General features: G+C 44.3%; 1 protein-coding gene and 1 pseudogene across 1 annotated transcript in view; both read right to left on the minus strand.

Annotated features, from left to right (window-relative positions):
• The window catches only part of LOC146856183 (coagulation factor XI-like), an 87,767-nt gene that overhangs the window by 11,023 nt on the left and 60,338 nt on the right, over positions 1-16,406 (minus strand). Inside the window, exons 7-9 of the mRNA XM_085654236.1 lie at positions 15,285-15,453; positions 5,470-5,573; positions 1,447-1,606 (exon numbers count right to left, since the gene is read on the minus strand). Of these exons, the coding sequence (XP_085510362.1) occupies positions 1,447-1,606; positions 5,470-5,573; positions 15,285-15,453 (433 nt within the window). The remainder of the gene's footprint in view (positions 1-1,446; positions 1,607-5,469; positions 5,574-15,284; positions 15,454-16,406) is intronic.
• LOC146856184 (large ribosomal subunit protein eL19 pseudogene) lies at positions 8,912-9,482 on the minus strand (annotated as a pseudogene).

Here is a 16,406-nt window from a genome sequence, read left to right on the forward strand (position 1 = left end):
AATTTCTTCGAAGTGTCAACTTTTAAAAAAGCAAAATATTGCCTAAAAATCACAACAGTAACTAAGACTAATTTACTCACTTGTTTCCAAGAACTGTCCCAAGACTGAATCTAGGATCCAGTCCTGGAGTTAGAAAAGTAATACTGAAAGTAATCTATTGCAAATAACTTAAAACTCACATTGAGCTCAATGTATTATTGTGTTTGAAATGGTGTTGCCTATTGCACCAACCTGTAACGTCAATTGCATATTGCAATAGTATTTAACTAAAGCCTCTCATTCTGAGAAAGTATATTTGGATACCCATTGTTAGTTCTAAAATAAAACCATATATTTTTTATATAAACCATTGGCCTAGAGTTCAGTTCTTGAGTATGTGACACCATTTGCTGACAGTGTGTGCAACAAATGCTTTACACTGTCCTGATACCGCCTTATTGCTCGACCAAGCTACCACTTTAGGGAGTAAGGTTATATCAAACTTTAACCTCTGCCAAACCTCTGGGGACTGTGGACTCTGTACCCATTTGGGAACAGTATATACAGAGCCACTTTCTCAGAGAACACCAGAGTACAGGTGCTCAGCAGTGAGATATTCCATGAATAGGTGCTCTTCCAACTCCTCTGGGAGCGTGGCAGCCGAACAGAGCAAGATCAACCAGTGTGATACCATCTTCTCCAAAGAGAAAACGCTGTAGTCAGACTCCAATTGATAAAACAAACTTAACAGGACACCATTTTAAGGTGGATGGAATGTCATTCTCAATAGTGGGAACAGATTTCTATCCCAAGCACTCTGTCCTGAGGGCTATTGGAACAAGTGGTGTTCAGTGTCCTGCACTTTACTTCCAGTACACTGGGATGTTCAGTATCTCCCCAGTGTTTAATCAGGTAGGCCAACTCATTTGTAAATAAACTAAGCCAAGCCATTGGCTGCCATGAATATCACTGAGGAATCCATGGTCAAGCAATATCATTATGTTTTACAAACTGAGGCTACAGTGTAAAACAGAACCTTTGTACCTGCTAATAACTTCCTGGCGAGCCCCCCAGACTTCTGAATGGCACGAGGCCTTTGAAGTGCAGCCAAACCTTCCGGTCACAGTAGCTCATAAGTATCTGACCCACCACAAGTACACATCTCCTGGTCCCTATAACACATTACTGTTTGTAAGTGCACAGAACCAGCTAACTGGCGATCTGAGCACTATTTGAAACTACCAATAGCACAATAAATCAAAAGCCATCTAACACTGATACATCGGAGTACCAATACATTGGAATAAAAAAATAAATAAAAACAACCACACACTTAAGCCACCTAGAGCTCCTTGTTGCTCATCTCAAGAAGCAATAAAAATATTCGGATGCATTACTTCATTCTAGTTCGTTATACAAGTGTGATAAGAAATTTATTCAAACTTGAATTAAAGAAGGAAAAGTTACCGTTGGGGTACGTTAAAGAAGTCGCCATCCAAATAAGTAAAAAACTGGCATAAAGGATCTTCTTTGCACAACTGTTGACATTGTTGGTCCGAGTCGGCCTTCACCACCCTACGGTCATTTCCGAAAAACTCCAATCCTTTAAAAGTGTGGTCACTGCATCCTGCAAGAAAAGTAACAGCTGATGGAAGGACCACACACTTACAATCCTAGCGAAGCATACAAATGGAGTCTGATGGATTCTTGTTTACTATGCTGTTAGCTCCTCTACTAAGGTTCCTTGACAAGCTGAATTGAGAGGACCCCGCAGTGAATTGTACCAATGTACATATACTTTAAAGAAAGGTTCAACACTGGACATTTCGGTTCTGACTAGGAAGGCAAAAATCAATGTCTCTTCTACATTAGTATCTACCGGTCAGCTATACCAATTACAGATCCTGGTGGTGCAGACAGTGTTACATGTTTTTCTATTCAGCAGTTAAGTTTCCACAAAATTAGAAATTTTTATTGAACACCTGGCATGACGGCAAACTGTACATGTGTTTGCTATTAGAGACATGTTCTAGAAGTGCAACTGTCAGACCGTGTTCATGGGCCATGGGGCAAGAATGGGCTACTGGGTCTCAACCTTGTGGGTTGTGATGGTTTGCCTCTTTGGTCCGGCAGTCCTTCCAACTATGGCTCTGCAAGCAGGACCAAGTAAAACTCCTTCAGCGGTGGACTTCCAGTGAGGTCACAGGCTTCTCAGGGTGATAGTGGGCTGCTCGAGCTCTAAACTCAAGCACACATGATTATAATAAAGGATGGTCCAAACCTACTGCTTACGGATGCCAATTCACTAAAATTGCAGGGGTAGCGTAAATTACATCATACATCTTTGACAAATACATCAAAGCAATCTCCTATGACCTTTGACCTTAAATCTACCAAGGATGTGAAGTCACTTGACCTTGAGCAGGATGAGTTGACAATAATTGGCATAGCAGAAGTTACAAAATAATGTAAAGATTAATAGAATACAAACTAATATCTATTGTAGATACACCTATATTAGTGTGCTGATCTTTTAAAGGTGGAATGGCATAGTACAATACTGGAACTAAATTGAAGGGCACGGATGGATCAGGCCCCCTCAGCAGGGTCACTTGCAAATGTTTTGATAATCGACCTCCTTGTTGGCCTTCAGGCTGGGCACTTTACCACTTCAAGCCAATGCTTAAGCTCACTTACCTAAACATAGTTTGATTGGCATGTACCAAATTGGCATATTTAATTTATTTATAAATCCCTTGTAGCGTGGATTAAGATATACCCAGGGCCTGTAAATTAAATGCACAAGTGGGCCTGCAGCACTTACTGTGCCACCCACTTAATTAGCACCTTAACACATCTTCCAAGCCTGTCATTGCAGCCTGGATGCAGTGTCACATTCAGATGTCGGCATTTAAACCTCATTGCCAAGACAAAGTCCCCTTTTATGATGTGTCACAAAGAAGGTAGGGTCTAGGTAGTTCATACGTCATGGTTTTATGTAATTAAAAGTTTGGACATGAATTTGTACATTTTACATGCCCTGGTAGTGAAAAACACCTACTATTCATTTCACACTACTGGGAGACCTACCCCCGCCTATAGGATAATACTGGAGATTCCTAATTACATTTAATAAGCTGTAATTCCTACCCAAGAAGAGGTAGGTATGTCATGTTACCTATGCAATTGTAAAGATAAACCCCTCTAATTACTTCCTTTATCCGAGCAAAAAACATATTAACCCATACTAAATGTATCCACCACCCCCGGAGTGAGGATGGAAGTGGAGGTATCCATTTAATCAACAAAACAATTGTCTGCAGCTCCAGAAACACAGTAGGCCAGGACCCCAAAGTATTATCCTAATTTCAAAGTGACAATTGTGGGTTCTCTTTTTAGTCTCACAAATTATCAGGGTAAACCATTGGTATTACCATATTTTTGGTACACACCTCATGAGTAAAGTATAAATATCCACATGGTGTTCATGGCTGAAAGCCCAGTATTAGTATCAGACAGGAAGAGGGTTAGATCTACTAGATAGGTCACACAATTGACTACCTTTGCTATTTACCTCCATTTCCTTCTAATTCCAAACCTGACCAATTTTGCTCTTACTCTACTCCCTTCAAGTTCCTACTGGCTCCATTTCTTTTTCTAGGTAAGTAGCCATCCTCGCAATTAATTGTAAAATTGATATGTGTGCTTTTCTTGCGAGAGGGAAGTGAAATGTGCATCGTAGTCATATTTGTATGTTTAAGGTGAGCAATACACGATTTTGACAATACCATGTTCAATGTTTTAGGCATACTATTCTACTCTGCGCAACCAAATGTGTTCATCATAGTTACAGAGGCATGATCTATCATACTACTCCTCGTTAAATTACAGTCTAATGATTAATAAAACCAAGAAATGTTTTGCCAATGTTCCAAAACCAGACTTAAGCCAGTTTAACTATAAAACTAGTAAACACTATTGTCTGGAAGTTTGAAACTAATTTGTGTTCTCTTAATTTAGGAAGACAGAATCTATAGCCTCTGCAAAGGATTCAATTTGGCTTTTTAGTCTCGGGAACTGAGAGCAAAAGGACCCTTCCATGTGTCATTAGTGTTTCACTTTTTCAGAAAAATTCGCTTGAAGCTGATTTTCACCAAAATGCCTTCGCTCTCTCAGCGGCAGCTCCTCTGCTAAAGTGACGGAGCATCGAATGACTGCTCTGAGCAGGTCAAAAAGGAAAAATAAAATGATAATGACAATGCATTATCACTTTATTTTTCCGTGGCTAAGCTGGTTGGGGATGGAGCGGGCTGGACTGGGCTGTTAGAGGAGCGGGGGGAGGGGGAATGGTGAGCAGTCTTGTGCGCATGAAGGTTTGACTGGATGTCTTGGGCCAGCCAAATAGACATGAGCACTTTGCATGTTCTCCACCAGGCTGTATTGTACAGCCTGGTGGAGAACATGCACAGGCTTCCAGTCCCTCTCCGAGCACCAAACCACAGCGCTCAGACCAATCACAATGCTGCTGTAACAGCATGTGATTAGCTAGGGGAGCCTTGGAGCATGTGTGCTTCCTGCTCCTGCAGTCGACTGACGGGTCGAAGAGGCGGCGGCTGGCCGCAGGTAAGATTTAAATATATATATATATGTAAATCCCTCCCCCCCCCCCGCCAGAACTCTGCTTCCCCCACCGCCGTTAAGTAGCAGCCGCCACTGCTCTTTAGGTTCCTTAAGCTACCATTAATTTTTGGATTCCGGAGGGTACAATTGTAACCAGAAATTAATGGCCTAATTTAAAGGTAAGCTTTCACTTGAGTAAGTTTACGATTCACAAAGGGATTTACGAGAAGTAGCTCTACAAGTGCAGAGTCTCTTCACATTAAAAGACGTATCTATGTGCGGAGACTCTGCACTGTTAAAGATACTACTCATAAATCCCCTTTTGCACAGCAAATAATTGCAAACTTACACAAAAGTGTAGGTTTACCATTGTGAATTAGGCCCAAAGACACTTATGTATCAAACAAAGGATCAAAATGGTTACGGTTTTGTCAGGTGTTTTTTTAGGATACCAGGTCAATATTTTTATCCTTTATTTGGCAGTACATAAATGAGGTGGATCCATTTGAGAGTCATGGATTCAAGACCTTCAAAAGTTAGCATGAATCCATGTACATCACCATGCAATGCATGGGCTCAACTAAAATTCGTAGTCAGAAATACACAAAAGTGGTGAAAGAAAGAATGGCAGATCAACACTGCACATAATGACCATATTTTTCTCAAAACAGTTCTAAAACCTTAGCTCCTGATTTATAGTATTACCTTTGAGGTACATCTGCAGATAACATTATCATAAATGAACCTGGCAGATTGTCTTGCCATACAATGAGGTTTCAAACCCATGGCACTTACAGACACCCCAAATGTGAAGCCGGTTTTGGAATCCACCCTAAACAGAAGACATGCAGGAGAATATATTTAACTTACTGCTTTTAATCCCAAAGCTTCTTAGCGAGAAGCCTGAAATTATGTTGTTTAACTCAAGGAATGATGGCGGCGTCGTGGGAGAGCTCTTCAGATAGCAAAAGAACCTAATGAAAAACAGATTAACAACCAATCAAATTAAATATTGAAATCTGCCCCATCATGGGCTACAGGCATAATGTGCGTTTGTTCACAGTTTAACCAACTGAGTGATCTGAAAAGACCCAGTTGCTGCTCCTTTGCTGGTTCTTCTCTGGGTTGTCTACATTCAGAGCATTTAAAAAGGGAAGTGGACATTGTCAAAGCCTCCCCGGGATGTTATGGAGTATAAAACGTCCACTCCACTCCTACATTAAATTGTGACTGCTCTGACTAGATTCTCCTCTTGCTTCCTCTTTTCTCAGGTTTCTGCCTCCAATCCCAGCTTCTCTCACCTTTCAGTGAGGCAGAGTTTGAGAGGTCTGGCTTTAAGCACCTTTTGGAGTCTGGGGACCTAGCAGTCTGTCCCGTGGTCCAACGTCTTACTTTGTTCCTCTTGGACAGATTTCAGTGACCGAGGACACAAAAGTAGCTCCTATGTGCCTGTACTGTGGTGGTCAGAAATAATCATGTTTTTAACATGCCATTTATGGCCCATGCTTTATGCCCCATAGAAGACCCAGAATGGACTGCAAGTCCATGGATAGTGCACCAGCAAATATTAGACACGAAAACAGCTTGCCTTCAAACCCATTACGAACATGCTCTATATGGGCAGTTCAAAGCTGCAGGCAGGAATGAAGAGAAATAAGAATTTTAACAATAAAGTTTGTTAATGCATATCTGAAGTTGATGCTTCAACAATGCAACTGCAAAGTGAGTGGTATTTTGTCTTGTATAGCTTCAGTGTTCCTATAAGTTCATGCAGGTTGCAGCGGCGTCACTATGGGGGTGCGGCCCGCACCGGGTGACACCCTCACATGGGTTGACACCAACAGGGCCAGTGTGCGCAGAGCAACCTAACCTTTCAGTAGGAGGAGGTGCCTGTGCGCACCGTCTCCTCTCCTTTTATTTGCTCCCCTGTGAAATGGATCCAAAAAAGAAGATCACTTTTGCTGGAAATCAATGTCGTATTTTTCAGACATTTAATTCCAAAGTGCAGCATCGGGAATAAAAGTTTAAAAAATTTGAAATATAAATAACTAAATAAAGTAAGACAGAGTGGTAGCAAACTGGCCAGATTAATTTTATTCACACCGAAACACATTAGCACCGCTTTTACAGAGTTTGCCAGTGAAGCGCTATTTTTGTTGTCTTGGCTTGGTTTTCCCTGGGCTTGGAACTAGTGCACCAATCCTGAAGGTACTGCAATGTGAGGATTGAAAAACAAAATTTGTACTGTTGCTCTGCATCTAGGGATGTTGTTTTTTTACCATAATGATAACATTTTGTAAGGATATAGGCAATGGCCATTGAAATGGGTCCATTCAGGGCCCTGTTGTCATGTCCTTAACTTTTCAGGCAAAAGCACTCACTGATTTCTGAACAGGGAGTGTAAAAGCGTTAAGGTAACCATGTTGTTCCTGCTTACATTTCTCATGGTTTGCAAAATTTTGCATTCCCTATGATAGTTTGCTTTTTCCAGGATGCTGTCACTTTTTTTGTAGGCCACACATTGCTCTTGCCCAGTGCGTAATTTAAATTGAGCCGCATCCAGGTGTTTATAGCTGGCAACAATTGGGTTGTAGTTGAAGGCAGTTCTGAGTTTCTCACTGGGGCAGTATGGTGTTCAGTGGGGGAGAGGATGTGGCACTATGGCCAGAGCTGCTGAATTTGGAACTGGGGAACCAGGTTCAGCCTTAATAACCAGTCCGCCAGACCACTCTCCTGAGAGAGCACCATCTCATGCTAGACCTTAGAAGGCTTCACAAGACATGGTGGACCCTAGCATGACAAGTGTAGGTTAACCTTCAAGGCTTGTCCACCACTATTCATACTGCAGTTCACCTCCAGTCTTGCGGGCAGGCCTATGAAGCAGTACACCCTAGAACAATGACCCGGTCACTGAGATCACAGGACCCTTGAGAAGGGCCAGCTCTAGGGAAATACAACCAGTGTGACCGCACCAGGTGCTGACTTTAGGTGGAGGCATCATTTTTGCAAGTATATTATGGTTTTAAAAGCGCTAGCTGCCTCCTTCCTGACCTCCAGCAATTTTCAGTAACAATAAAAATGTCATGATGACTGGTGATTAATGTTGTTCCTAGAGAGATCGGAATTTTTTCTAATGAAAGATTTGACTCATGGAAAGGTAGCTCAGAGGGTTAATGTACCTGCTGCAAAGAACATGTACCATGCAGATCACAAAGTGCACATAATGTAAATAGGCCAGTGGGCTACTGCTTTTGTCAGAGATCCTTTTGTTACTTGCAGTTTATAAGTTAAAATCCTAACATAGAACAGTGAGCTATTAACTGTCATCTACTCCGCAGCAACACAAGTCACTTTTATTAACTTTTGATACATTTGAGCTACAAACAATTAGTTTAAATGGTCAGATCATGCTGCAGATCTTGCATTATGAGGCAAATATGGCAGAGCCATTATTATTTAGAAAACATTTGCAAACTAGGATTTTTAGCCATTCAGGTTTGAACTGCTGTTTTGGAAAAGGGAGAAGTGCTGATGACAAACTCCATGGCTCGGAGACAAATGGCTTGTGCTTCCACATTTTATCGTATTTGGGGACTCTGTGGTTAGCAGCATATCTCACTTTGTGAATACATTTTACTGTCAATAACTCATTAAAACCTTAAATAATCATGTGTATCCATTGGTTGATAAAACTGGGCAGTGAAACCAAACAAATACAAAAAATTGGGATATTTGCGCATTCTGGCCACGCCTCTGGCTGCGCCCACTGATCCAATCCTTGTGTTATTCCGGCCCTCTGATTCTGCACCCACAGTTCCCCCTACTTTTTTCCCCCCACTTCGACCACTGATCGTGTTGCTGGATAGTGGGACCACCACACCAGTACAAAGTACCATACCTATAATAATATAAAGTCCAATAAACTGTTGACTAGCAGGTAGCCCACTGTACAACCTGATTAATGAGTCACTCACACTGTTAACAGGCACATTTTGTAAATATAGGACCTACATTTACAAACGTTACTAAGTATTCTGTATGGTCCTGTTATTTGCCAACTGTGTCCACTGGTGGACTCGGAGCGGAGGAGGTCCATGCGGTAAGTCGTGAGGGGGTGACACCATGAGTTACCCGCACCAGGTGACACCAACCCTAGTGACGCCACTGGCAGGGCGTCTGAGCCAGGTCAGGCTGGGTGGGATAACAGATTGTTCTACTGGGAGGAGTTCTATTGGTGCAAGTTGAGAATCATTAGTATTGGATGTTTTTTGGCACCAATAGACGCTCACTGTTTACACACTGGAAGGACTGACTACTTTTTGGTCTCTCCCTCCTCTGACAGTGTCTTTATGATCGCTTCCTTCTTTGCTTGCAGGCTTTCTTTGCATCTCTTGCGAGCCTTAGTGTTCGACCTGCAAACTTCAGCCTAGTGAGACTAGAGCTGCATGCGGGCTTCGTCTGCCTTCAGTTTGTGAATGTGCTACATTAGATGCAATTGTTTAACACATTACCCTGGACTTTCAGATAAAGACTGTGGTATATGAGTCGGTCAATCTTCTGGGACTCACGGTATCTTCAGGGAAGACAGCACAGGATTCTTACTCTCTTCATCCATGAGAGCTTCTTCTGGCATACATACATTGTCAGTACTCTTACTAAGGCCCATGTGCCTTCTCTTTCTGAGAACAAGCATGTTTCTTCTGCAGCGGGCACAGGAGTGAACAAGTCCAGGCTTGTGGATAATCAGACCATATTTCACCAGCTTTCTGACTTGCTGGTTAGATTGCCAATGCAATCTCATTGGTTTCATTTTGACCCAGCCATACTTTGCCACAGTGCAAGATGCTGGAGGCAAGCTTCTTCTGAAGTCGAAGAATACTCATGGCATCAGCCCTGGCCAAAGAACAGAAATTGAGAACTGGCTGAGGTAACCACTATGTTCCTGGTGGTGTGTCTGTGAAAGTGCCTTGTATATCTGGCGAACGTGTAAAGAAACCTACATTCAAGTCTATGAAGTCTATTTATAGCTGTAGCTTTTGCTTCCTGCAACAGAGCTCAGCTTGGATTCCAGACAGCCAGATCGACCGTGTATCTCATTGAGCATCCCACTGGGAGCTGGAGGCTTTGGAAGGCTACGGCCATTGCATGCACGTGTGACTTTCTCCAGCTCCCTGAGGTGGAATGAAGGAGACAAAGCAAGAAAAATAGATTAAGAGGGAGGTAATTGGAGGAAGGAGCAGGCTTTGTTTGAACATATGAACAAATGTTACTTACCTCTAAACTGTGGTTCTCCAGTATTGGTGTCTTTCATAGATTCACATGCTTGAATATTCACCGAAGTGGGAGTCCCACGGTATATAAAAAGCAATAAGTGTCATATATACATACATAAACCACATAAGAGCATATACATATCCAAATAAACTTTATACATTTCAAAATAACATATCAAGTGAAAATACCATAGGATAACATTGACACATAGGAAGCATTGAGAAAAAAAGAATCACTTTACTGACATATCCCTGTCGTTTTATAGTCCAAACTCCAGCCAATCAGGCGTAGGCACCATCTAGAACCTTCTCCTCAGGCCCTCAGACTTTCGTAGCACAAGAGTGACAGTCTGATGAGGAGAAGAGAGCCTCTGAGGGGAGGAGGGTGGGTCGCATGTGAATCTATAAAAGACATCAATACCCAAGGAGGAGGGAAGTAGCAGAGGCTCACATTAAACAGATTCCGCAGAACTGCTTGTCCCACAGCCGTGTCCGCTTCATTAATCGACTCCAGGCAGTAGTGCTTTGTGAACGTGTGCCTGCCGGACCACGTAGCTGCCCGGCAAATCTGATGAATGGGTACACCAGCGAACAGGGCAGTGGAAGAGGACATAGCTCTCGTAGAATGAGCCCTTACTCCAGAAGACGCTTGCCAGCCTTTTGATGGCAAAAGGAGATTGCTGAAGAAACCCAATGTGCAATCGTGGGTTTGGTAACAGACTGTCCTTTACAAGTGCGCCTGTAGGCCACAAACAGCTGATCCGACTTGCGAAAGGATTGTGTTCTGCTGATGTAGAATTTAAGGCACCTCTTTAAGTCCAAAGAGTGTAGACTGTTCCGCTGGAGACTGCAGAAAAAAGTTCTTCAAGATTACTGGTTCATTGAGATGGAAATCGGATGGCACTTTAGGCTTGAAAGCAGGATTAGTGCTGAGAATTACACAGTCCGATCTAAATTGAAGAAACGGAGGTTGTATTGTAAAGGCGTGAATGTCACTTACTCTGCGGGAGGAAGTCAGTGCAAGGAGGAGGGCCACTTACCATGTTAAGAATTTGAAATCCGCCGAATGGATTGGCTCAAAGGGCGCCTTCATGAGCTGAGCCAATACGATGTTAAGACGCCACGTGGGTGGAGGACGCCGAACGGGCGGGAACATCCGGAAGAGACCTTTGAAGAATTGCTGTATTACTCTAGATGAATAGAGAGAGGACAAGCCGTCCTGACGAAAGCGAGAGATTGCCACTAGAAAGACCTTTAAGGTGGGATGCGACAGTCCAGACTGCGCCAACTGCAGGAAGAACGGCAGAATGTGTTCCAGGGGAGGCGTGCACTGGATGGATGTGGACCGACGCACACCAAAGACAAAATAGCTTCCACTTTAGCTTATAAGACTTCACTGTGGAGGGCGCCCTCGCCCTAGCTAACACCTCCTTGCAGGCTGGTGGAATGTTCAAATGAGCAAATTCAAGGTGCTCAGGTTCCAAGCCGACAAGCTGAGTGAACTGGGATTCAGATGGCATATCCGACCGTCGTTCATGGTTAGAAGGTCCGGCCTCGGGTGAAGGATGGGTTCGCATTGGGAGAGGAGAAGCAACTCCGAGAACCATGCCTGCCGAGGCCACCGTGGAGCTATGAGGAGCACATGGCACGGTTGTTGCCGCATCTTCCGCAACACTCGAGGAATCAGAGGGATCGGTGGAAGAGCGTAAGCAAATATCCTGCACCAATCTATCGAAAGGGCATTTCCGCACGACCCTCTGTGGGGAGACCAGCTTGCGTAGGACTGGCATTTGCTGTTCTGTGGGGTTGCAAAAAGATAGATAGTCGGGCTGTCCTTTAGTGTGAGCATGCGGAATGATTGGTCCTTCTGAAATTTGTTGAGACCTTAGGTAGAGGATGGGGCGCCACTCCCCAGATTTTAGTATGAGGAAAAACGGGAATAGAACCCCAACCCCTTTTGTGATTTCGGAACCACTTCGATGGCCCCTTTGAGCATTATCTGGATTTGGTTGAAAAGTTCTTTGAGGTGAGCGGGAGGAGGTCCGGATGGAGGGGTGTGTGGGGGGGGGGACCTTTATAAACTCTAAGGCATGGCCCATTGAAATAATGTCCAAAACCCAACGGTCCGAAGTGATTGAGGACCAATTCGAAAAGAACTGGGAGATTCGTCCTCCAACTGGAGAAGGGGAAAAACTGGAGAGAGGGGACCTTTGATGTACACAGTCATTGTTTTTTGGAAGAGTTTCCCCTGTAATTGGACTTGCCTCTATAAGATTTGCCAGACTGTTGCCTGTAAGACTGCTGAGGCTGTGAGCAATAACGTTGTTGTCCTTTGTTGTAGGAGCGGTACTGGGAAGAAGCCCCACGAAAGAAGAGGTGGTGCCGAGTCTGCGCGCACCCCGAAAGGGCTGCTTCCGGAACTGGAGAGTGCCAAGGGAGCGAGCCGTCTTTGTGTCCTTTTTGATGGCTTGCAAAGCGTCCTCCACATGTTGGCCGAACAAAGATTCTCCATCATAGGGCATGTCCAGAATCTTGGCCTGGACCTCCTGTCGGAACGAGGTGGCACGAAGCCAGCCCTGTCTTCTTAAAACAGCCGCTCCAGCCAATTGACGAAAACCCGTGGAGGCAATGTCGACGGAGCAGTCGATTTCAGAGGATGCCCTCTCACCCTCTTGCAGGATCTTTAGAGAGTCTGCTCTAGAGTCTTCTGGGATAAGCTTAACAAAAGCTGCCATGTCCGACCACATTTGTCGATCGTAACGACTGAAGATGGCCAAAGAATTTGCTGCTCGGACTGTTGAAGCCATGGTAGAAAACTTTTGCCAATGGCATCCAGGCGGCGGCCGTCACGATCCGGAGGTGACGAAAGTGGAGACGAGGGATTTGGAGCGACGTTGTGCCGCCTGGGTGATCACAGAGTCTGGCTTAGGCTGAGACACTAAGCAAGCTGGAGAAGAGTCCAGGGCCTTGTACTTCAATCGCGGGAGCACTGCCGGGATGGAGTTAGGAGTCTTCATTAGCTTAATGCCTTCATTCCAGATAAAGTCTATAATGGGCACAGCCCGTACCTGTTTCTGCGGCTGGGACTTGAAGTCGTACAGAAAGCAGTCCTCTTCCCTAACAACCATGGGAATGTGAAACCGTTGAGCCGCCCTTTCCATCAGCTGATGGAATCCTGTGATGTCGACAGGTGGTGAATTCACTGGCGATGTTGGAGGTGATGCGGGCAAATTAATTTGATAGTCATCCCATCATCCCAGTCAGCCATAGAGTCGTCATCTTGAATCTCTCCCTCCTCCGTATCCAGATTATCCTCAACCACACCTGCTGCAGGGGGATCCAATGCAGGTGCGGATGGTGCCGGCACCTTTGACACCACAGGAGGAGACGGAACGGCAGATGGCGTGTCACGTGGAGAACCATGAGGAAGGTGGAAAGCGACGATTGTAATCTTCCAACATAAATTGAAGGTTGGAGATGAGCGATAAAGGAAGCTGTGCCATAGGAACTTGTGCAGGGGGATGTTGCTCCTGATGGTAATAGTCCTGCGAATAGTCATCCTCCTGGAAATCTTGGCACTTAATATGGCGCTCAGAAGGACTACGAGCATCCCGAAAAGTGGACTGAGCATCCTCATTAGAATCAGAAACTTCCGCATCACCCAAGGGGAATAGCTGATGAGGTGGCCAAGTGACCGGTGACATGACAGAGTTCAGCTGCAACAAGGATTAGTCCATCGACACTGGCGCTGGTGTAGACATTGGCACCAGTGGCATAGTTGCAAAATTTGACACCACCGTCACCGAGGCAGTCGTCAATGAGGTTGCTGTCGACAAGGCAGTCGTAGACGAAGCTCACGCCGACGTTTTAAGCGTCAGCAGCGATGACTTCTTTAATATCATAGACGAAGCTTTAGACGTCGACGGAAGCACAATCTTCCTAGTCGTCGACGAAGAAGAAGATAGTGGAATAGTCGACGAGACAGTCTTTAGGGAAACACACCACTGTCGACGGTGAAAACGTCGACAAAGTAGTCGTCGACGACGCAGGAAATCTGCTCGAAACAGTCGACGAGGTTGATGAAGTGGCAGATCTCGTCAACGGAGGGACCGTCGACGGGCCAGTCGACGGTTTTGCACGATTTTGGCCAGAAACATGTGCTGACAGAGTCAGAGATGCCTGAGAGCTAGATCTCGGGGGCGTTAGCGTAGTATCGGAGACTTGGCCTGCAGACACTTCCACAAGATGAAGTCTCTTCTTTTTTAGAAAGGGAGACGGCAAGTCCTGAACACTACTACGCTTGGAGGAGACTCCTGTTTGAGCAGAGGCTACACTTTCCACTTCAGAAAGGGGGTTATTCGTATCCTTCAGTTTTTGAAGCCACAACAATAGGCGACCCTCCCTGTCCTTCAAAGTCTTTTGAGAGAAAGTACTACAAATTTTACAGTTGGCTACCTTATGGTCAGGGTAAAGAGAGTAGATACATTTTTCATGAGGGTCCTCAGAAAAAAGCCTCAACTTCCCACAAGAGGAACAGGGACGGAAAGAGACTTCTTACTTGAAGACTTGCTGAGAAAAACTCAAACCAGACCAAAGACTGAGCAGAGCTCATGGAGACTCCCTTCACACGACCTGCAGTAGAAAATCTGAGGGCCTGAGCCTCTGAGGAGAAGGTTCTAGAGGGTGCTTACACCTGATTGGCTGGAGTTTGGACTATAAAACGACAGGGATGTCAGTAAAGTGATTTTTTTTCTCAATGCTTCCTATGTGTCATTGTTATCCTTTGGTATTTTCACTTGATATGTTATTTTGAAATATATAAAGTTTATTTGGATATGTATATGCTCTTATGTGGTATATATATATATATATATATACATACACATACATATACACACACACACACGACATTGCGTTTTATATACCGTGGGACTTCGACGACGGGGAATATTCAAGCATGTGAATCTATGAAAGACACCCCAATACTGGAGAATTTCCAGATCTGCTTTCGATTTTGTATTTCAGCCTGGACTTCAGAAGTGTTTGAATTTGTCCAAATTATAACATGTTCCTAAAAGAGTAACAGACATTTAGATTGCTTTGAGACATTTTCTATCACCCAAAATATATCCCACAAATAAGAAGGGGGAAAAACATCAAGCTCAGTTGAATCTCAAAATAATTGGTTTCTAAGGGACCGGATCACATTTCCTATTAAAAGATGAGCATGAATAATGCACAGGAGTAATGAAAGATGAAAATCTTAGAAACGTGCCGTGCTGAAACATAGCTTACATGGTTAGTAGATTAGCAGGTTTCATGCAAATCTAGCCACAAGGTCAAAAGTTAAATAGCATTACTACATAGTGGTGATCACCACTGTATATTATATATAGGCAGATCATGTTTTACCTGCGGTTGTCAGTAGCCCAGTCTTCTGTGAGAAATGAGAAGTACTGGCAGCGAGGATGGTTGCTGCAGATGAGCTGGCAGGATTCTGCATCAGGAGCCAGAACCTGGCCAATTTCGTTGTATGGAAAAATAACATTGGGAATGAGATAGTCAGGACATGAGGAATCACCTGAGTAGGGAGAGAAGAGAAGAATGCATTTTAATCAAACACTACCTTCCATTTCACCAATATAAAACGGTCAACCTTCCACTCTGCTGCTTCTATAAGGGACAATTCATTGGAAGTGGACAGCATGCCCTTAACCCACACACCTGTAGTGTGAGGCTTGGACTCACTGAAAAGGACCCTTGACTGACTCCAGTGAGCGCTGGTTGAGGAGGTAGGAAACCAATCAGAAACAGATCTGCCCATGCTGCAGCCAGCCCCCAAAAAATATCTAAACTAAAATCTAGATATACTTTGAGACTACACAAGCCAACTAAAGCCACGAGATGAACATCCATTCCCACTAACTAAAAAGAATTTTAAACAGATTTTATTTTGACTAGTTTCGCTAGAACATCTATTACATGGTCCGTCTCCACCTCAGCATCAGGTGACTTAAGGCAAGTAGAAGACACGAAAGCAAGCAAAGGGTAACAGGAGGGAAGGTAGATTGAAACGAGAGGGCAGGTAAAGCGACATGTGGGGAGGTGGAATGAGACACGAGAGAAGAGAGGGAGGCATCAGAGAAGGAGGAATGAAACAGAGGAAAGCACAACTCTGGCAGAGGAAACATGAGCGTAGGCAGAGGAAGATATGACTGAAGCTGTGAGGAGAGGTGAGGGCAGGCACAGGAAGACACGAGGGAAGGATATATGAATGAAGGCAGAAGGCAAGAAGCACAGCAGAGGTAGGCATGAGAGACTGCTGATGGTGGCAAAGGATGGAGACAAGAGGGCAAACAGTGCAAGTCATGATGGATGGCAGAGGAACATCAGGAGATCAAATCAGCATGATTAGTGATAGCAAGCAGAGGAATGGAGCGATGGAGACAATAGGAGCTGTAGAGGAGCGATAATGTGAGAGCAAGCAAAGAAAAATACTTTGGGTCAACACAACTGAGGGCAAACAAAGACAAC

The sequence above is a fragment of the Triturus cristatus genome, chromosome 4_1, assembly GCF_964204655.1.
Source record: "Triturus cristatus chromosome 4_1, aTriCri1.1, whole genome shotgun sequence".
NCBI classification, from domain to species: domain Eukaryota; kingdom Metazoa; phylum Chordata; class Amphibia; order Caudata; family Salamandridae; genus Triturus; species Triturus cristatus.